The sequence below is a fragment of the Rhinoderma darwinii genome, chromosome 4 (assembly GCF_050947455.1).
Source record: "Rhinoderma darwinii isolate aRhiDar2 chromosome 4, aRhiDar2.hap1, whole genome shotgun sequence".
NCBI lineage: Eukaryota > Metazoa > Chordata > Amphibia > Anura > Rhinodermatidae > Rhinoderma > Rhinoderma darwinii.
This window is the reverse complement of record NC_134690.1, coordinates 260951072-260973052: the sequence shown is the minus strand read 5'-3', so window position 1 is coordinate 260973052 and position 21981 is coordinate 260951072. Positions and strand designations below refer to the sequence as shown.

The following is a 21981-nucleotide window of genomic DNA, read 5'->3' as shown; positions in this document are numbered from 1 at the left end:
GAAGAAAAGTCCAAGCTCACGTCTAGGAGTTTACAGAGGGCTCTACAGAATTTCGGGGTGAACTGAACCCCCCGATCAGACATGATATGAAGAGGCAAGCCATGTAAGCGGAAGATGTGTTGGATGAAGAGATGAGCCAGTCGAGAAGCAGATGGTAGGGCGGTCAGCGGAACAAAATGAGCCAGTAGCTCCCGATCCCCAATAGAATAATTGCGCTCTGCGGGAGAAAAAAGTCTAGAAAAATAGCCACATACCACTACCTTCCCTTTGGAACGTCTCTGGAACAGAAGTGCACTTGCACCAACATAGGAGGTGTCCACCTACAATGAAAACTGTTGAGATACATCAGGATGATGGAGGGTCCAGGCTGACGTGAAGGCACTCTTAATGCTAATGAATGCAGATTCTGTCTCTGGAGTCCACATCTTGACGTTCATACCTTTTTTGGTGAGGTTAGAGATGGGAGCCGTCAGTGAAGAGAAGTTTGGGATAAACTGCTGGTAGAAGTTGGCGAATCCCAAAAAACGCTGTATGGACCTCAGTCCCTGAGGACGTGGCCATTCCAGGACAGACTTTACCTTCTCAGAATCCCTCTTGAGGCCTTGACCTGAGATGTTGTAGCCCAGGAAGGGTAGAGAATTCTTCTCAAAAACGCACTTCTCCAGCTTGGCATACAGACGATGCTCCCTCAAACGCAGCAGAATTTAACGAACATGCCTCCGGTGAGTCTTCGGATCTGGAGAGAAAATCAGAATATCGTCGAGATAGACCACAACACAGACATAGAGTAGATCTCGGAATATATCATTGACAAATTCCTGGAAGACCGCGGGAGCATTACACAGACCGAAGGGCATCACCAGGTATTCATAGTGCCCATCTCTGAAGTTAAACGCCATCTTCCACTCGTCACCTTGACGGATTCGGATCAAATTGTAAGCCACACGCAAGTCTAATTTAGAAAAAACCTTGGCTCCTCATATGCGGTTAAATAGTTCGGAAATTAGTAGCAATGGATATTTGTTCTTGACCGTGATTTGCTTGAAACCTTGGTAGTCAATGCAAGGACGAAAAGATCCGTCATTTTTCTTGACAAAGAAGAACCCAGCCCCGGACGGGGAGGAGGATTTTTGTATGAAACCCCTCTCCAGATTCTCCTTGATATAGGCCAACATAGACTGAGTCAGCGGGAAGGAGAGAGGGTATACCCATCCACGCCGAGGGGACACATTCGTAACCAGTTCAATGGGGCAGTCATAAGCCCGGTGTGGAGGAAGCATCTCAGCCTCCTTCTTGCTGAAGACATCCACAAACTGAGAGAAATGAGGGGGTAATCCTGCCAATGACTGAGGCAGTGGAGGCTGGACAGGATGGATCTGCAACAGACAGCGGCTGCGACATTTGGAGCCCCATTGGAGAACCTCTCTGGAATTCCAGTCCAAAACTTGGGCATGTAGTTGGAGCCAAGGCAGGCCCAGTAGGACAAGATTGACGGCTTTAAGCAAAACAAGAAACTAAATTAGTTCAGAATTTAGGGCTCCAACTTGGAGCTTCAGCGGCTTGGTTTCAAATACGATCGGATCGGGCAGAGGCAGTCCATTCACCGAGGCAACAGCCAAAGATGTCTCCAGAGGGACTGTGGGCAACTGGAGAAGATCCACTAGGTCTTTTTTTGGATGAAGTTTGCTGCAGACCCTGAGTCCAGATAGGCAGAGACCCGGTGCATCTTTTCACCAGACACTATGGTCACGGGAATGGACAGTTCTGACGAGAACTTTCCATTTAGCGCCGTTCCACCTAGGGTTGTCTCTCCAACCAATCCTAGGCATTGGAGTTTTTTGGTTTCTGACGGCACAAATGCACAACATGGCCTCTGAGGCCGCAATACAGACAAAGTCCCGAAGTGCGTCTGCTGTATTTCTCCTGGGCAGATAGTTTGAGCCGGTCTATTTGTGTAGACTCCTCTGATTGGACAGCTGATGAGGGCAGCAGGGTATGCTGGAATGTAGGAGCCAGCCTAGGCAATCTCCTGACCCAGTGAATCTCTTGAGACCGTTCCGGGATCCTCCTGTCAAGCCGGGTGGCTAGAAGGATGAGGTCATCTAGGGTAGATATCAGAGGAAAGACCTTGCCAGAATCTTGTCACTGAATCGCGTACTCGCCCACGGAGGTATCTCTTTGGCGAAGAGTCAGCAGGGATGCAGCCACTGAAGAGATTCGGCCAGGTTCCTCAAATAGAGTTCAGAAAGTCCGTAGGAAACACTGTAGGTCATGGATACTCCAGTCCCTGACGTTCCCAGATGGGGTTCGCCCATTCCAGGGCCTTGTCAGTAAGAAGAGAAGCTATGAATGCGATCCCTGCGCCATCCGAAGGAAATGCACTGGCATGTAGACTGAAGTGGATCTGACACTGGTTCAGAAATCCCCTGCACGTCGTAACAGGGAGGCAGTGGCAGAGAGAATAGCGAGTCTGTACTGTCAGGAGGTATAGTAGGAGGAGCAGAAGGAGCAATAGGAGCAGGTGACGGGAGGGTTGCAGCTTGCATATCCATCCGATGCGCAATAATTTTCACCGCCTGGAGGAGGTGGTCCTGTCGTGACCGGATGTCAAGCATTTCCGCCTGCATGGCTTGTGACGTCGTCGCGGTCTTGGGTTGACCAGCGGGGTCCATGGCCTGAGCGTACTGTCACGATCTGTGGGTATGTGGGCCCACTGGTCCGTACCTCCATGGCGGGATAGCAGATGGCCAAACAGTGTACTAAGTCAATGTATATATAGTCCAAGCACAAGGGTACCTGTAGTAGTTCAGACAGTAGCAATGGCTATGCTAAGATGGGACCTTAGCAGCAGACACCAGGCGTGGTGTAACACAGCAGGCGTGACTGGTGGCACAACACGACTCCAACTTTCTAAGGCACAGGAACAAGGTAGCACAGGATACAGGGTAGAGGTAAAAGGTACGGGAGCACTGGGAACAGGATAACTCTAAGGGACCATTTGCAAGACTAACACAGGTAAACACAAGAATGCTCAGGCAAGGACTAAAGAGGCAGGGTTCTTCTTATAGTCCAGGGTGATCATGGGCTAATAGATGATTATTTTGATGTGCGCACGCTGGCCCTTTAAGGCCGGCAACGAGCGTGCGTGTGCACTCTACAGGACACAGCAGAACGGAGCGGAAGTGAGTGTTGGCGTCTCCTAGGGAAAAGATGCGGACCAGCGCTCACAGATCCATGGCTGCGGCCGTCGGGGGTGAGTAATCCCGATGGTCCGCGGACGTAGACACTGCAATGTCATACATTGCTCAAGTAATGCCATTATATATTGCATAAATAACTATGCCAGATATTGTCCAAATAATTCCACCATACAGTACTTAAATAATACAACACTGCAGTGCTATAGTAATACCATCATATAGTGCCCACATAATGCTGCATTACAGAGTCCAAATAATACCAACATATCTTATCCAATACAGGAAAGACTGTAACTTAAAAATAATTACCAGTTTAACTATAAGTATCAGGGTAACATACATACCAGCTGCTATGAGGCTGAATAGCTAAGGTGGCCCATCTCCTCTCATAGGTGAAGTACAGTTAGTGATCGCTGTGGATGATGGGAGGAAAAAGTGGGAGAAGTAGTGGAAAACTGAAAGTAGCTCACTAGAATTCTGAGAAAATGAGTGGAAACAAACAAATGTCCTCAACTCACTTGCTGCTAAAGGTGGTTCTGCCATGGGGCCTAATAATGACCTTTTTTACACCCCTTACTGCCAAGAGTTGCTACCCTTTAGGTTCAAAGCACAGAGCCTGGGATCTGGTGCACAGGCCCTATATCTCCAAGAATCATTGGATGTACAAATATAGAATAATAGGCAGCAAATCCAAGCTGAAAGCTCCTGGGCCCCAGCGCAAAATATTTAACTGGACCTCACCTAATTTCCACCGTTTTTATATGCCGCTGCATTCAATGTCTTTTTTGTAGTATCTAGGTGCACTAAAAAAAAGTGTTCATATATTGAAAACGTTAAGGTAATGTATTATGCAGCAGATCTGAGATGTCAAACTCTGCTTTTTTCATATGTGCCCAATAGGAACACTCTGTGCACCACCCATAGCTACACCACTTAGTCTGATCAACATATCAAAGCACACTTTTACCAATTTCAGCTAAAAATTATTCTGCCTAGATATGCCACTATGCAGCACAGCTACATGTCAATAGAATATATGCCTTCCAAGAGCATTGGAAAGCTGAACATTTTCTGTGGGAACTGTAATGTCTATATTTATTTATTTACCCAGAAACAGATATAGCTAAGAAACGTCTGAATAGCTATTTTGGCAGGACAACTTAACAACAATGAATTATTTTTACATTTATGGATACATGTTCTTTAAACCATTCACAAAGCCATTTTTTATTAGTAGAAGTCTTTACAGTAGATAGATATTTGTTATAAATAACTGAACAGTAGAATGAGACACATTATAAATTGAAGAAAATTCCAATTCCGAGTGCGATCACTACAGTGCTTGATGTTATTGTTTGTGTATGTTATATTCTCGGAGCAACAACAATGTACAAAGCTGTCAATGGATAACATACGTGTATAATACATACAATACATACAAATGTTCAATACCAGGATGCAGTACACATATGAGCTCAGGACCTTGAAACATGCTGTATAGTGGAATTTATATATTGCCAAACAAAAGTATTGTTCTTATTGCAAGATAAATCATCTCTGCTCTCGAAGACCCGACAGCCTTGTAAAATATTAATGTCATAATAAATTCGCTCTTTGAACAGCAGACATAAAATGTAATTACCTTTGTCAAAATACAGTGATCACTGGCGCTGTGACATTTTTTCTTCAACACCTTGTTCATTTTATTTCTGCAGCATCCAGTCATTTGTTTTTATGATTATGTGCTAACTGGAATTTGTGTTGTGACTTTCTAGATGACAAAGAAGATAAAGAAACTAGAAAAAGACACAAACACCTGGAAAACACGATTTGAAAATTGTAATAAAGCTCTGCTGGACATGATTGAAGAGGTGAGAAATTTTCTATCAAATCATCGCTGGCCAGCAGTGAAGGGGATTGCTAGTTTTTTTTTCCTTTTCTTTTATTTTCTGACAGTTTCATTTATTTAGCTCTTGTCAGAGCAAACTTTACTTGACCCTGACAAGCACTGTAGATTCCATAATGATTATCAATCTGGAAAAAGTAAAATAAATGTAAAAGAAAAGGAAAATGATCCATTAAATATTATTTGTCTGATGTGGAATGATAAACATTTACGGGATCATATATAAATAATTTAGCTGGAACGTGTATGTAAGGTATCACTTAGGCCTCATTTACACGAGCGTGTGCGTTTTGCGCGCGCAAAAAAACGCTGCGTTTTGCGTGCGCAAAAGGCAATTGACAGCTCCGTGTGTCATCCGTGTATGATGCGCGGCTGCGTGATTTTCGCGCAGCCGCCATCATAGAGATGAGGCTAGTCAACGCCCGTCACTGTCCAAGGTGCTGAAAGAGCTAACTGATCGGCAGTAACTCTTTCAGCACCCTCGACAGTGAATTCCGATCACAATATACACCAACCTGTGAATAAAAAAAGACGTTCAAACTTACCATGAACTGCCTGCTTCCTCCAGTCCGGTCTCCCGGCCGTTGCCTTGGTGACGCGTCCCTCTCTTGTCATCCGGCCCCACCTCCCAGGATGACGCGGCAGGCCATGAGACCGCTGCAGCCTGTGATTGGCTGCAGCCTGTGCTTGGCCTGTGATTGGCTGCAGCTGTCACTTGGCCTTAATTGTCATCCCGGGAGGTCGGACTGGAGGAAGGAGCTGGGACTTATCGGTAAGTCCGAACTTCTGTTTTTTTTAACACGTATATGTATATTGTGATCGAAAGTCACTGTCCATGGTGCTGAAACAGTTTAAGTCTTTGAGCACCGTGGGCAGTGACTGTCTCCTGACGTCGCGTACCCGAACATTTTTTGCCGGGTTCGGTCAAAACGAGTTCGGCCGAACCCGGTGAAGTTCGGTGCGCTCATCTCTAATTTGACACTCCGTTTGGATGTTTGTAACCAGAAAAGCACGTGGTGCTTTTCTGTTTACATTCATCCTTTTGACAGCTCTTGCGTGATTTTCGCGCATGCAACGCAGGACCGTCCGTGTGGCATGCGTTGTTTTCACGCACCCATTGAAGTCAATGGGTGCGTGTTGCGTGAAAAACGCAAGAATATAGAACATGTCGTGAGTTTTACGCAACGCACTCACGCAGCGCAAAATTCACGCATCGTCTAAACAGCCCCATAGACTATTATAGGTGCGTACGACACGCGTGAAAAGCACGCGCGTCGCACGCGCGTATAATACGCTCGTGTAAATGAGGCCTTATTGTGATGACAGCGCCAGTCTTGTCCATAGGATGTGTCCTGACAACAACCTGGTATTGCAACAGTCTTATTTCAATTCAATGATTATGAGCTGCAGTATCAGACACATCTTATAGAAATGAGCTGCATTGTTTTTGAGTAAAAAGCAGACCCTTTTTTCTGATCCTGGACAACACTTTTTAGGCCAGGATCACACATGCAGGTTTGTGGCAGTTTTTGGCTTTGTTTTTTAGTCAAACACAGGAGTGGACATGAAGGAAAGGAGATCATTAGTCTTTTATTGATACCTTTCCTTCCTTTTGGATTCACTTCTTGCTCTGGCTAAAAAAAAAAAACTGAGCAAAAAAGTGCAACAAAACTTGGCCGTAGTGTTTTAAAAAAATAAAAAGCAACTCGAGCATCGAGATAATATATGCTCTGTCTCTCCACACTCTATAGCGCTTGAGTTACGGAAACGGTGCAGCTTGCCGTTCTATGCTGTTTCCGTAACTCCCATTCACTTCTATGGCCCTTTAAGACCGGGCGCGCGTGCACCCTACGGGAGCCAGTATGTCCTGGTGTGGGGGTTGAAGTATAGAGCGGGGTCACGCGCTGAGCCTGCTCCGTACGCTGTGGGTGTCAGCTGTGTATTACAGCTGACACCCTGCACTAATAGCCAGGAACATCGATTGCGCTATTCCTGGTTGTTTAACCCCTCAAATACTGCGGTCAAACACGACTGCAGTGTCTGAGGCATTAACATTAACAGCTCAACGATACCCCCCCCCCCCCCCCCCGCGACTCGATCGCAGTGTGCCGATGGTTTTCATGACAGCCCAGGGGCCAAATGAAGGCCCCCAGATCTGCCTTCACTCTGCCTCTGTTAACAGAAGCCTGTAAAAATGACAATATACGATCTAACTATCACCAGTTCAAGTCCCCTAGGGGGACTAATAATATGTGTAAAAGTTTTAAGAAAATAATTTTTACCCTACATATATCTTTTAAAAAAAGGAAAAGTTAACATAACTGGTATCACCACGTCCGTAAAAGTCCAAACTATTACAATATAGTGTTGTTTAACCTTCTCGGTGAACAACGTAACAAAAAAAAAATTGCTGATTTTGGGTCACCTTAACTCTCTAATAAAATGCAATAAAAAGTGATCAAAAATTGCATGTACCCCAAAATGGTACCAATAAAAACTACAGCTTGCTCCGCAAAAAAATAAGCCCTCACATTATTCAATCGACGAAAAAATAAAAAAGTTAGGCTCTCAGAATATGGCAACAGAATTTTTTTTTAACAAATCTTTTTTTTTTTATAAAAGTGGTAAAACATTTAAAAATAAAAATAATTTGGTATCACCGCAATCATATCAACCCATAGAATAAAGTGAACATGTAGTATTTACTGCACAATGAACGCCATAAAAAAAGAAATTCACCAAACATGCCACATTCGCTGTTTTTTGCCCATTTCACACAACAAATAATTTTTTTTCAGTTACCCAGTAAATTTTATAATACAATAAATGGTGCCATGAAAAACTACAACTTGCCCCGCAAAATCAAGCCTTCATAGGGCTATGTCGACATAAAAATAAAAAACGTATGGCTTTTAGATAGAGTGGAGGAAAAAAATGTAAATTAACAAATTTAAATTGGCCGTGTTCTTAAGGGGTTAAGCTGTGCGGCCCTCCACACAGGGAAAATCTGCATCTGTGCAGACTCCCTGAGCTCTCCCCTCAATGATCGACAGAGCGCTGATGAAGCTCTCTGCCCAATCATAAAGAGAACTGTGTGTTACATCTTCACAGTCTGCTCTATCCCCTACCTGCACTGATCTCTATGCTCTCTCCAGTAAGCTAAACAATTAGTGCTCAGATTCCTGCTACAGAAGGTGGAAGCTAGAGAAGGTCGCAATGCACAAGTGACCGGAAGCTAGTGTCAGAGAGGGGGCGTAGGGACAGTCTGTGTGGAGGGGGGAGCAGTCTGTGGGAGAGGGGGCATAAGGAGCAGTCTGTGAGAGAGGGGCATAAGGAGCAGTCTGTGGGAGAGGTGGCATAAGGAGCAGTCTGTGAGAGAGGGGGCATAAGGAGCAGTCTGTGAGAGAGTGGGTAACTATGTGAAGAAGTCTATTAGAGGGGTGACCATGGTGAGCTGTCTGTGTGACACAGGGGGGGGCTGGGCAGCTGTCTGTGAGACAGAGGGCTGCATGGGGAGCAGTGTGTGTGTGTGTGTGTGTGTGTGTGTGTGTGTGTGTGTGTTAGAGGGGGGACCATGAAAGCAGTCAGTGAGAGAGATGGGGGCATGGAGAGCAGTCTGTGTAACAAAGGGGGGCATGTGTCACAGAGAGGGGCATGGGGAGCAGTCTGTGTGAAAGGGTGAACCATGAAGAGCAGTCTGCGAGAGAGGAGGTAACCCTGTGGAGGAGTTTGTGAAAGGGAGAACCATGGAGAACACTCTGTGTGACAGAAAGGGCATGAGAAGCAGTCTGGGAGAGAGAGGGATCATGGGCATCTGTCTGTGAGGGAGGTGGGGCACAAGGAGAAGTCTGTGTAACAAGGGGTTCATTGGAAGCAGTCTGTGTAACATGGGGCATGGGGAGCACTCTGTGAGAGAGGGTGACATGGGAAGCAGTCTGTGTGAGATGGGATCATAGGCAGCAGTCTGTGAGAGATGTGGGACATTGGGAGCAGTCTGTTTAACAGGGAGTCATGGGTAGCAGTCTGTGTTTCAGAGGGAGCAGGTGGAGCAGTCTGTGAGAGATTGTCCATTCTAGCCTCAGCCTTCCTGCTACAGGGACAATGCTGTAGCCTGAAGGGGTGTGTAAGCCACTGGACATCAGGTATTCAACATTAAACACTTCTCTCCCCTAGACCACCAGGGATGCAGATATTAACCCATTCACTGACATCTATATAGATAACACCTCCTCCCTCTCTGCCCAGGTAACCTCTGGACAGGTCACAGAGCATGCCTAGAAAACTCTCCCATAGAAATCAATGGGTTTCCTCCCATACACAGGCCTATGTTCCATGTGGCTGCTGCGAAGCCTAGCTCCAAATTATGTTAACAGCAGCTCAGACAAGATGACTGCCCCCATAATTACAGGGTGAGAAGTATGGAGCGCGCTCACGCGCTAAGCGCACTCCATATGCTGCGGGTGTCAGCTGCGTACTGCACTAGTGGCCAGGAACAGCACTGTTCCCGGCCGTTAAACCCCTCAAATGCTGCTGTCAATCGCGACCGCAGCATCTGAGGCGTTATAGAGAGGGGGCAGCCCCCTCTAACAGCTCATCGGCGTCCACACAATGCGATCTTGGGGTGCCGATGGTTGTCATGGTAGCCCAGGGGGCTAATGAAGGCCCCCAGGACTGCCTTCACTCTGCCTCTGTTAAGCCCTGCCTGTGGAAGGGCTTAACAAAAGCCGGTAAAAATGACTATACACCGCATAACATTAGTACTGCAGTATATTGTACCAGCGATCCAATGATCGCTGGTTCAAGTTCCCTCGGGAGACTAATAGATTGTGTAAAAAAAGTTAAATAAAGTTTTTAGTAGTGAAAGATATATTTTTTTAAAATAAAAAGTTCAAAATAGCCCCGTTTTCCCATTTTTCATCTGAAGTATTGTAAAAAATAAACAAAATTGGTATCGCTGTGTCCGTAAAAGTTTGAACTATAACAATATAGCATTTAATGTGCACGGGGAACACCGTAAAAAAAAAAAAAAAGAAAATGCCAGAATCGCTGTTTATTGGACAACTTAGCTGTGAAAAATGTAATAAAAAGTGATTGAAACATCGTATGGTACCAATAAAAACCACAGCTCGTGCTGCACAAAATAAGCCTTCACACGACTCAATCGACAAAGAAATAAAAAAGCTATGGCTTTCAGAATAAGAAAAAAATAATAATTTTCTAACAAATGTTTTTTTCTTTGTAAAAGGAGTAAAACAATAAAAAAAAACTATATAAATCTGGTATCGCCATAATTGTATTGACCAGCAGAATAAAGTTCATTTTTCATTTTTACCGCACGGTGAAAGACATAAAAACGAAACCCAAAAGAAAATGGAGGAATCAGAGTTTTTTCCTATTCCACCCCACATAGAATTTTTTTTCAGTTACCCAGTACTTTATATGGTACTTTAAATAGTGGCAATAGAAACTACAACTCCTCCCACAAAAAAAAGAAAAGCCTTCACACTACTCCATTGACGGAAAAATAAAAAAGTTATGGCTCATAGAAAGCGGGGAGTGCAAAACGAAAATGAAAAAAAAAATGGCTTGGACTGTAAGGGGTTAACCCCTTGAACACCAGGCCAATTTGAGTATTTTCAGTTTCGTTTTTTCCTCCCCACCTGCCAAAAGCCACAACTTTTTTATTTCTTCGTTGACAAAGTCGCATGAGGGCTTGCTTTTTGTGGGGCAAATTGTAGTTTTTCATGGCACTATTTTTTTGTACCGCGTACTGTAATGGGAAGCTTAAAAATATATATTTGTGGGGTGAAATGGGCAAAAACAGTGATTACGCCATTTTTGGAGTGTTTCGGTTTCTACGGCATCCATCAGGTGGTAAAAACTATATATTCACCATATTCTACAGGTTGATACGAATACAGCGATAAAAAAATTTATATGTTTTGTTTTATGTTTTACCACTTTTAGAAAAATAAAACTATTTGCTAAAAAAAAAAATGTTTTGTGTCGCTGTATTCTGAGAGCCATAACTTTTTTTATTTTTCCATCAATTTAGCGGCGTGATGGCTTACATTTTGCAGGGCGAGCTGTAGTTTTCACCGATACCATTTTGTGGCACATGCGACTTTTTGATGACTTTTCATTCCATTTTTTTTGGAGAGCTAAAGTGACCAAAAAACAGCAATTTGCCTGTGTTATATATATATATATTTCTTTTTTACGGCGTTCACCGAGTGGATTAAATAACGCCATATTATGATAGTTTAGACTTTTATAGATGCGGCGATACCAGTTATGTTAACTTTTCTTTTTTTTAACATTTCTTTAGGGAAAAATTGAGAAAAGGGGGGTTGTTTGAACTTTTTATATATTTATATTTTTTTGGAACATGAAAAAAAACTTTAACAGTTTTTCACTTTTTTTCTTAGTCCCCTTAGGGGACTTGGTCCAGCGATCGTTGGATCGCTTGCATGATATACGGCAATATTAATGTATTGCAGTATATTTTGATACTGACAGTCTCCTTTAAAGCCTTGCCAGAGGAAGGGCTTCAAAGATGACAGATCTGGGGGCCTTCATTAGGCCCCTAGGCTGCCATGGCAGCCCCTGATCGCGTCGTGGGGGGCGATGGCGCGTTGGAGTGGGCGCCCCCCTGATTCTAATAATTTAAATGCTACAGTCGCAATTGACCGCAGCATTTAAGGTGTTAAACGGGCGGAATCAATTCAATCTTTGATTCCTCCCGTTGCAGTGAGGTGTCGGCTGTATTACAAAGCCATCACCTGCTGAGTATGGAGCGCGCTCAGCCCGTGAGCCCACTCCATACTTTTCCTTAACGGCGGTCACGTACTAGTACGTGACATGTTGTTAAGGGGTCAAGAGTATTTCTGCATACTGTTTTGTAATACAGTTCTTTGAATATACAGTAAGCTCCTTTGCTCCCCTAGTGGTGGCTGCAGGCAGCCAGAAGTGTATCTTTACACTCTACGTCTATGCAGGTGATTTGGAGCTCTGTAACAGAAAAATGGAGCTCCAACCGCTATGAAGGCACGTTAAGAAATAAATCAGCACTTAATGGCACAATGGCTAGTCATTATGACTTTTATATACTAGACATATGAATCAGTAAACAGTCTTTATTACAGTTGGATATATTATTTTATTACATAATATAAAGCTTTATGTTAAATACCTCCTTACTACCTTACCTTGTGTCCCTATTTTTCTGCAGAAAACCATGAGGGCTAAAGAATATGAATGCTTTGTTGTTAAAATTGAGAGGCTGGAGAAACTTTGCAGAGCACTGCAGGAGGAAAGAATTGAACTATACAAAAGAATTAAAGATGCCAAGACACGAGATGAGGACGAAGAGGAGGAAGAAACGGCAGCTGAGGTCCTGGATTCGGCTTCGGCTGCTGTTGATGAAAAGTCTGTCACAGAGTCTTCTGTAATAGATGAAAAAATAATCAGAGATCTGGAAACCACCTTTATGGTGACCCACACTCTGGAGGAGACAGCAAAAGAAAGCAGTCCACAATGTCTACAATCAGAAGCCAATAAATTGGCCACAACAGGGGAAGATCCTGCACAGTTATTACAAGGTGCAGCCTGCTCAGATTCTACAGAGCAGAACCCTTCAAAAACAGAATTACAGCAAGTGTCACCAAATAATGATATGGAAGATGTAGACTAAGCTCAATTTTAGTCTCTATGCCAAGATTTGTCAATGATTTGTCCTTCCTAGATATTAGACACTTTATGTAGCTGCTCCTTCATCAATACATGAAAATTCTAATCTCAGATTGTCTGAGATTAAAAAAAAGTGTTTTGTTCTCAGAACAGCACCACTCATATCCATGGGCTGTGTCTTCTATTGAAATATTCACTTTACGAGTATGTTCACACTCACATTTCCGGGCGTAAACACCTTAAAAAAACACATGAAAGAACGGAAACTGAATGCCTACATTTGATTTCAATGGGAAAAACTGTTTCGTTCAGACGTGGTGTTTTTTATGCTGCCGTTTAACGGCGTGTAAAGAAACGCCCCGTAAAAAGAAGTAGCATATAACTTTTTGGGTCGTTTTTGGAGCTATTTTTAATTGTGTCAATAGAAAAACAGCCCCAAAAACTGCTCCAAAAAACGCATCAAACTACATTTGATGCTTTAAAAAAGAGTCTGTTTTCCGTTGAAAATAGATCCGTATTTTACAGCCATTTTTACTTTAGCTTGTGAACATACCCTAATCAGGCTGGGCTGCAATACCAGACACAGCCCACGGACAAGTATTGTGAAATAAAAAATTGCAATTTATTCAGATGTTGGGGCAGATTTACAAATTCAAAATGCAGTTCGCCACATTTATTAACTGTTTTAGACATGTTTTACGCCACACTCAAAACTGTGTGGATTAGAGGCAAAGGGAATGTGATGAAGCAGAAAGGGAGCATGGCCTAAAATGCAACACCGTGCGCCAAAATTGCACCAACATTTTGCCGCAATAAACTGGCCAAATTAAGACAACCAGGAGGTGGCATAAGGAAAAGTATCTAATAAGTCTAGGTATATGTGCCAAATTTATCATACAGCGTGCACCATTTTGATATATTTGGTGCATCTTCTGACTGCCTGGTCTAAGCTTACACTGTCTAAATCTTGGACAGTATTAGTAAATCTGCAGCAATGCATTAAATGAAAGGTCTAATTACACAAAACAGTGGAAAAATACGTCTGTTGTATACTATATTTATTTATGTATTGACGGGTAATGGAAACGGTCAGACTACGCTAAGAAAACATTATGTCACTAACCTGAGGATTTAACTGTGTACCTGACAGGAAGATGTAATGAAAATGCATGATGAAAACCAAGAATAACTATTCTGTATGGTACCATAATTTCAACATGCCCGATCCCTCTTTCCCTTAGCATCTGCCATCAAGGGAGAGTCGGGAGGCCACTATACACATTAGATATTCGGACAAAAATGGCAAAATTGGTGGTTTCGGCTTACTATTATCGCATGTGTATAGACAGCCTAAGGCTTTTACATATGTGGTTATAGTTAGTAAATTTAAAAAAAGTTATATTCAAAAAGAGCAGATATTCCAGAATAGCCACACATGTCTACGCACAACGCACAAAATATGAAATACTAGTGCTTTCTTTTGTAGTATATTACTAATAACTGACTTTTTGACACTTTTTTGTTAAATCGTGTTTGTTTTTAGCTTTTACATAACCATGACTGACAGTTTAAAGTGTTTTTTATTGCATTAAGAAAGAAATTATAATAAAAGTTGTTTTTGTGAATATCTTAATATTTTGAATAGACTTATTTTTTTTTTTATATGTTATGCCCTGCGCCATAATAGTATGTCGTGGCTCATTATTAGTTAAAGCGAGTCGCCATATTATTTTGATGTTGTGATGGCACAGACTTCGAAGTTGAGCGAGTACCTGTGGGTGTCAACTGTATAGCAACCACGGCCGGCATTTATGTAGTTAACAAAGGTAGAAGGCTCCCTCTGTACCCCATCGGATCCCACAAGCGATTTGGGGCTGCTCATAAGTTGATAAGGCAATCGGAGGCCCAACAATAGTCTCCTGGTTTGCCATGTACGGAAGCCTATTAGGCCCTGCCTGGTAGGGCCTAAAATGCTACCAGTCAATGTAAAACTGACAGTAGTAATATATAAGTAGTGCAATGTATTATACCTGTGTTTAGAAGATCAGGCCTCAAGTCACCTAGTAGGACTAAAAAAAATATATATTTTTGGTCACCTTGCCTCCAAGAAAATGTAACAAAAAGTGATCAAACAGCTGCATGTACTCCAAAATAGTACCAGTATAAACTACAGCTTGTCCTGCAAAAAAACAAGCCCTCCCACCGCTCTGCCAATGGAAAAATAAAAAAGTTATTGCAATGATAGAAAATGATGGCCCAGACTAATTTATATGTCCAGCAGTTTTTAGCCCAAAACCCAATATCATCATTTGCTAGACCCCACAGGTGGATCCCGAAAATGCAGCATAGATGAGGACGTTTTGGAGCCTTGTACTGCATATAGTGAAGAAGCCAAAGAATAGGCATTACTGTAACGCAAATATTTTGGTCAATACCCTGATTTACCACATAACAAAGTTCCATGGTACAAAAAGCTGGTCATGCACATCGTACAGATGGCATTGTATAAGGCTTACATGCTATCCCAATGAGCAGGCCAGGTAAGAACATTGATTCCGTTTCAAGAGGTGGCTATCAAGGCCCTAATATTTAGAAACCAGCAAGATGAATTCCTTGTGGGGTATACTTAGATTCACTGGAGAGACCATTGTACTGGTACCTCTAGGGCTCTGCAAATAAGACATTCCATCTGCAAACCATTCAGGCAAAATCTGCGCTCCTAAAGACAAACGGCGTTCTTTCCCTTCTGGACTTTGCTGTGTACCCAAGCCGCAGTTTCTGGCCACATATGGACTATTGCCATACTCGAGAGAAATTGCCTAACAAATGTGTTTTTTTTTTTCTCTATAGCCTTTATGAAAATAAACAATTTGAGCTAAAACTACATATCATTGGAGAGAAATAGCATTTCTATTTTCACAGCCCAACTCCAACAATTTTGCTGAAACACCTGTGGGATCAAAATGCTCACTACACCCCTAGATGAATTCCTTGAGGGATGTAAATTTCTAAATGGGATCACTTTCGGGGTTTCTACAATACTGGCATTTCAAGGATTTTGCAAATGTGACACGGCATTAGAAAACCACTTTAGCAAAATCTGCGCTCCAAAAGCTTAATGGCGCTCCTTCCTTCTGAGCCCTGCCATGTGCCAAAAAAAGGTTTATGACCGCATATGGGGTATTGTCGGCTCTGAAAGGATTGCCAATTTTTAGGGGTGCTTTTTCTCCTGAATTCCTTGTGAAAATGCAAAATTCTGGGCTTAAACTACATATTATTGGAAAAAATATATTTTTTATTTTCATGGCCCAATTCTAATAAATCAGCATTGTGAGACTAGGCTTGGACCGCACATCCACAATATATACTTTAATCTATAGCCGCTAGGCATAATTTATAAACATGAACATGAGGTTCTTTGTTAACATTTTGATCAAACTGTATACGCCCACTTGCTACTTCACGGCGACCTCTTTTAAAGAGGGCCCCTACTCTATTGGTTGCAGCACCGCATGGAGGCCACTGCCACACCGCTCCTGCAGAGGGAGCAATCCAGAGGCCCAAAAGTGCCCATGCTATCGGGCTATGCCAAGCCTCCTTGGCTCTGGGCCATGGCCACGTCCCCCCACAAGTGCAGCACCACAGCAACAGACACCACCTCACAGTACCACAACATGTGAACAAATGGTATAAACTCACCTTACTGTGCGCCCCCAGTGAACAACTGAGAGCACAAGCAAGAACAGAAATACATTCTAATAAATGCTATAAAACACGTGTGTAGTCAAAACACTCACTACACACATAGAAGAATTTCAAAATTGGTTCTTTTGGGGAGGTTTCTTATCTTTTGGCACCACAAGGCCTCTTCAAACATGCCTGAAAAATATCCTAATAAAAAGGCCAAAAATTCACAAGGTGCTCCTTCATTTCTGAGGCCCGTGTTTGAGTCAAGTAGTACATTAGGGCCACATATGGGGAATTTCTGAAAACTGCAGAATCAGGGTAATAAATACTTAGTTCTGTGTTACAGAAAAAAAAATGAATTCAAATCAAATGAATATCTGCAAAAAACAAAAAAGTGACGTTTTTACATTTCACCTCCACCTTGCTTTAATTCTTGAGAAAGGCATAAAGGGTTTACAAACTTACAGCTTAATTCTAATAAATTTTCGGAAACACCTGTAGGCTCACTACACTCCTAGATGAATTCTTTGAGATGTGTAGTTCCTAAATTGGTTACTTTTGGGGTCTTTCCACTGTACTGGTACATCAGGGGATTTGCAAACCTACAGTGGTGCCTGATAAACATCCTTGTCAAAAGGAGGCCCCAGAATGCACAAGGTGCTCTATCGTTTTTAAGACTTGTGTTTGAGTCATTTAACACACTAGGGCCACATAAAGGATATTTCGGAATACGGCAGAATCTAGGTAATAAATATTAAGTTGCGTTTCTCTGTTAACACCTGCTGTCTTACGAAAATAAATGTATTCAATTTGAATATCTGAAAAATTAATGGAATTTTGTGAATTTTATCTCCATTTTGCTTTCATTTCTGAGAAACACCAAAAGGGTTAACAATATTCCTAATTGCTGTTTTGAATACGTTGAGGGGTAAAGTTTTAAATTAAAGTCCCTAATAATTTTCTAATATATAGGAATTATATTAGCGTTAGTAAAGTCAAAGTGACAGCAACATCTATGGCTATGGGTAAACGGATGGTAGCCAGTGGTAACAAACAGCCTGTTTAAAGGAATTTTCCAGTTAGAAGATAAAGAATTAATCATTATCTGATATGGGGGGGGGGTCTGATTCTCAGCACCCCCCGCTTATCAGCTACTTTGAAGGGGCTGCAGCACTCATGCGAGCACTGCTTTCAAGTAAATGGAAGAAGGCTGTAATACTGTGAACTGCCGCTACAAGTGTGTCAGTGATTCACAGTACGAGCAGTGGAAGGAATGAAGGGGAAGCATCGCTCACATGAATGCAACGGGGTGACAAGAGTCGGATCCCCACCGTTCAGATATTGATGGCCTATCCTGAGGTTTTGCTCACATTGCTGGCCAGTTTGACTTTTCCATGTCAGCAGGTGATGCCCCTTCATATGCTGAAGGAGAGCCGTAGTTCCTACATTTGTGCTTGAACGGCAATGGCTAATTGCTTGCCTGGAGAGCTGGCACACTGCAATTATTCTGTCGGCTGGTGATGTAGAGAACATGCGGGGGGGAGCCCACACAAAGCCATCACCAGCAATGCTCGCAACATTTTTTTGCCGCTAAGTCTGACAGCTTTTAAGCCCACACCAAGGCGTCACCTGTTCCCGAGATGACAATAGTAGTAGCAGATCTGCCTATGGCAGGTTTTGATTTTTTTTGCCGTACTTTGGCTTCACTCTCCTCCATTGATGTCATGACCTCCTCGTTACACTAATATGGATCCCAGGTCCCAGCTTACACACAATCATCATCATCGTCATCATTATTATCATCTCCACCACTATTCCCAAACTTTGATATGTCATGGGCTCCTTACCCCCTCTCATGATTCCTACCTCTATATTTGCCCTGAGTGCCACTACCACCACCGCTACCAGTGCCCCTACCTCCACCACCATGGCTACAAGTGCCACTGCTAGCCCCACAAACACAGCTATGCATTTCAGTCATGTCCTCCACCTATGCCAGATCTTCCTCCTCATCACAGTCCAAACGTTGACTGTTCTCATACAACTCATCAACAGAAACCCTATCTTGAATCTCCGTCTTAGCATTTGGGGTGCTGTTTCTTAGGACAAAAGGAGGCGCCCACCTAGGGGGTCAGTGAAGACAAAAATTATGAAAAGTAATGCTTCTATTGGGCCACAAATTAACTAGAAAGAGGAGAAGCAGGAGAAATGCGCTGAACACTGGCTCAAAGTTAGGGTATGTGCACACGACCTATTTTCAGACGTAATTCAGGCATTTTACGCCTCGAATTATGCCTGAAAAGACGGCTCCAATACGTTGGCAAACATCTGCCCATTGCTTGCCATGGGTTTTACGGTGTTCTGTTCAGACGAGTTGTAATTTTACGCGTCGCTGTCAAAAGACGGCGCGTAAAAATACGCCCTCATCAAAGAAGTGCATGTCACTTCTTGGGATGTTTTTGGAGCCGTTTTTCGTTGACTCCATTGAAAAACAGCTCCAATTACGTCCGTAAAAGACGTCGTGAAAAATGCGAGTACTTGCAAAAACGTCTGAAATTCAGGGGCTGTTTTTGCCTGAAAACAGCTCCGTATTTTCAGACGTATTTTGCGTTTGCGTGTGAACATACCCTTACGGTGTCAGAGGTATCGTCATCCTGCTGTGACTGAGATGATAAGTAAGCCATCCAGTCCACAATGTCACCCTGCTTCCTACTACTTGCGCTATGGCCATCCAAGTTCTTACTGGCGGATGACGTGGCACGGGTGTTTCCTCTTACATTACCCCATCCATTGGCACTCTGTCTTTTACCAGACATATTTAAATGAAGCACCACTGAGCCTGCACTGGTTATTCAGACCATAAGGCCGATAATTAAGAAGAAAAAAATTCAGAAGTCACACAGTCTATCTACTACACTGTATTGTTGCTTTTTTCTGCCGTTATTGTTGGCAAAGTTTGATGCAGAACAATATGTAACATTTTAGTGCCACTTTTTTCATATGCAAAACAATAAGTGATGTCACGTCTGTATCAGCAGGCAGCGACATTCTATCAGCACCAGGGTTTAAATTTAAAATCTGTTTATTTAAAAAAAAAAATTGTCACTTGGACACAGACTGAAGTATAACGGCGCTGTATAAATACTTGACGCATAACTATGTGCCAATTTTTTGTGGCACTATTAGATATATGCAAAACAATAATGAGGCTGGGGTTTCATAAGGCAGTGGCATGCTAACAGCACCAGGAATAATATTATTGAAGAATATTTGTGAATTATGTGATGAAGATTGGTGATTCTTAAATTAATGTAAGAATTTTATAGCTGCAGCAGCACTCACTCACAGCAATGGTTGCCTGTGCCTGCCTAACATACTGACATTGATTGGCTCCTATCTCTCTCTAATATCTATATCTCGTTCACATTATTATAAATTGCTTGAGAAAGCGTTGTACGCAAAATGGCTGTTGGCCTGTTGCCTGACACTGTCTACGTCTTCCCCCCACACTTTTTTACAAGCATTAAAGAATTTTCTACGTCAGACCGGGTGAGTGCAGCTTTTTTTCTCTTTACTTGCATTGTGTTACATATGGTCTTACCTACGAAGTCCAGCACCTCCCTAGATTTGTACAGCAGCCCCTGTTGCGCCTCCGTGGGCAGTGAACTGCCGAATGTCCAGAAGTCCCAGCAGTGCTGACTGATTCTCCTGTACTTAAAGGAACAGTGTCACCCAAAAAAAATTTTTAATATGTTAAAGATGTTAGTGCTTTATTAAAAACGTTTGGATTAATTTGTGTGTTTGTGTGTTACTTTTTTTTATTTTTACACTTTTTCTTCCCTATGGGGGCTGCCATTTTTTTTTCCATTTCTGTATGTGTCGATTAACGACACATACAGACATGGAATACGGCAGCTCCAGTCCCATAGGGACTGCGAACGGTGCCCGTTCCATCCACTATCGTGTACGCTGCTGTGTGGAAACGGCGCATGCGCCGCTTCCACACAGTTCAATTTGAAATGCGCACCGTCCGGACAGTAAGATTACTACTTCCGGTCGCGGCTTCCGGACTTGTGCACATGGAGCAGCGGCAGCAGACGGAGCGGATGGACCGGAGGGAGCGGTGGCGACTGGAGCAGGTAAGTGATTTCTATGTATGTTCGTGCTTCAGTGTGTTTTACTAGTGTATGTAAACCTTCTACACTGTGTGTTAGCTCAAAAAATGGCGACACACAGTGTAGGAGGTTAGACCGTTCAAACCCCTCGTTTATCCCGGCACTAGACAGGATAAAGGAGGGGGGGATTCTGAGAGCTCACTAGAGCGAGGGATTTTTACCCAATTTTGCAGCATAAAGCAATGTGGTTGCTTTACCACATGCAATGCTGCAATTTTGGGAATGGCTCCATCTAGTGACCAGTGCTGGGAAATATTATAAATTGAATCCAATTTATAATATTTCCTGACTCGTGAAAAAAAAAAAAAAATTAGAACAATGTTTAATCACCTATACACTAACTGTTTAACTAAAAAAAAAAAACATGTTTTGCTGGCAACACATGTCCTTTAACCAAATTATAAATCTACCATTTCTCTTTTTCTCACTAAACACACTCACTGACACAAATCCACTATCTATCTATATTCTTTGTTTTACTATCTCTCATTCTCTGTCTGACGTCCTGTCTCTCTTATCTGCATCCTGACAAAGCACCTGTATTTTCTGGTTGGGCTATTTATAGTGGCAAAATTACAGTCATATGACTGTAATTTACAAAATCATCAGTGACTTACACCTATAACCCTCATGATTGGCTGTGCTGGAGGAGGGGAGGCCTGCAAGGCATTATGGGAAAGTCTGCCGTGCAGCCACCCGAGGTCATGTGATGCTTCCTCCCAGTCTTCTTGTCTTCTCCTGATCTGTAAAATGGCGGCATATGGGACAAATACCGAAAGTTTTGGATTCGCTAATATCAGAAACATTGGGAAATTCATAACTAATTAGATTCACTTAGAATCGATCCGCTCATATCTAATCATTATAGATATGTGCCCAGCATGTGCCACTGGAGATATACACCCCATTAACTGTAATATGGGTTCTCACCAATGACGACAATACCCTACATGTGGCTGTTCCAGGACTTGATCTGACAAGTCCACCCCTCCCATGTACCTATTATAGTCCTGGATGCAATCTGGTTTGGGGGTCTCTGTACTGGTACCTCGTACAGGTACATGGGTACTGGTGTGGCCATGTATTGTTGTCAATACAAGGACATCTCTCTTGTCCTTGTACTTGACACACAATATGTTGCTGCTAGTTTGTGCCCTGCTCTCACCCCTTCTGAGTGTTTGCCCAAGCAGAGTCTTAGGGAAGCCTCTCAGGTTTTTTCTAGCAGTGCCACATGCCACAGTACTTCAGAAAGCGAGGCACTTGAAGAGTGAAGAGATAAAAATTATCCAGGTAGAGGTGGTAACCCTGGTCCAGCAGTGGGTGC

At 42.8% G+C, this 21981-nt stretch overlaps 1 protein-coding gene across 1 annotated transcript in view; it reads left to right on the top strand.

The window, feature by feature from the left end:
- Positions 1 to 14295, top strand: part of TXLNB (taxilin beta) — a 105586-nt gene extending 91291 nt beyond the window's left edge. The window contains exons 8-9 of the mRNA XM_075864289.1: positions 4976 to 5071; positions 12338 to 14295. Coding sequence (XP_075720404.1) covers positions 4976 to 5071; positions 12338 to 12799 — 558 coding nt within the window. The 3' untranslated portion in view covers positions 12800 to 14295. The remainder of the gene's footprint in view (positions 1 to 4975; positions 5072 to 12337) is intronic.
- Positions 14296 to 21981: the final 7686 nt, after the last annotated feature.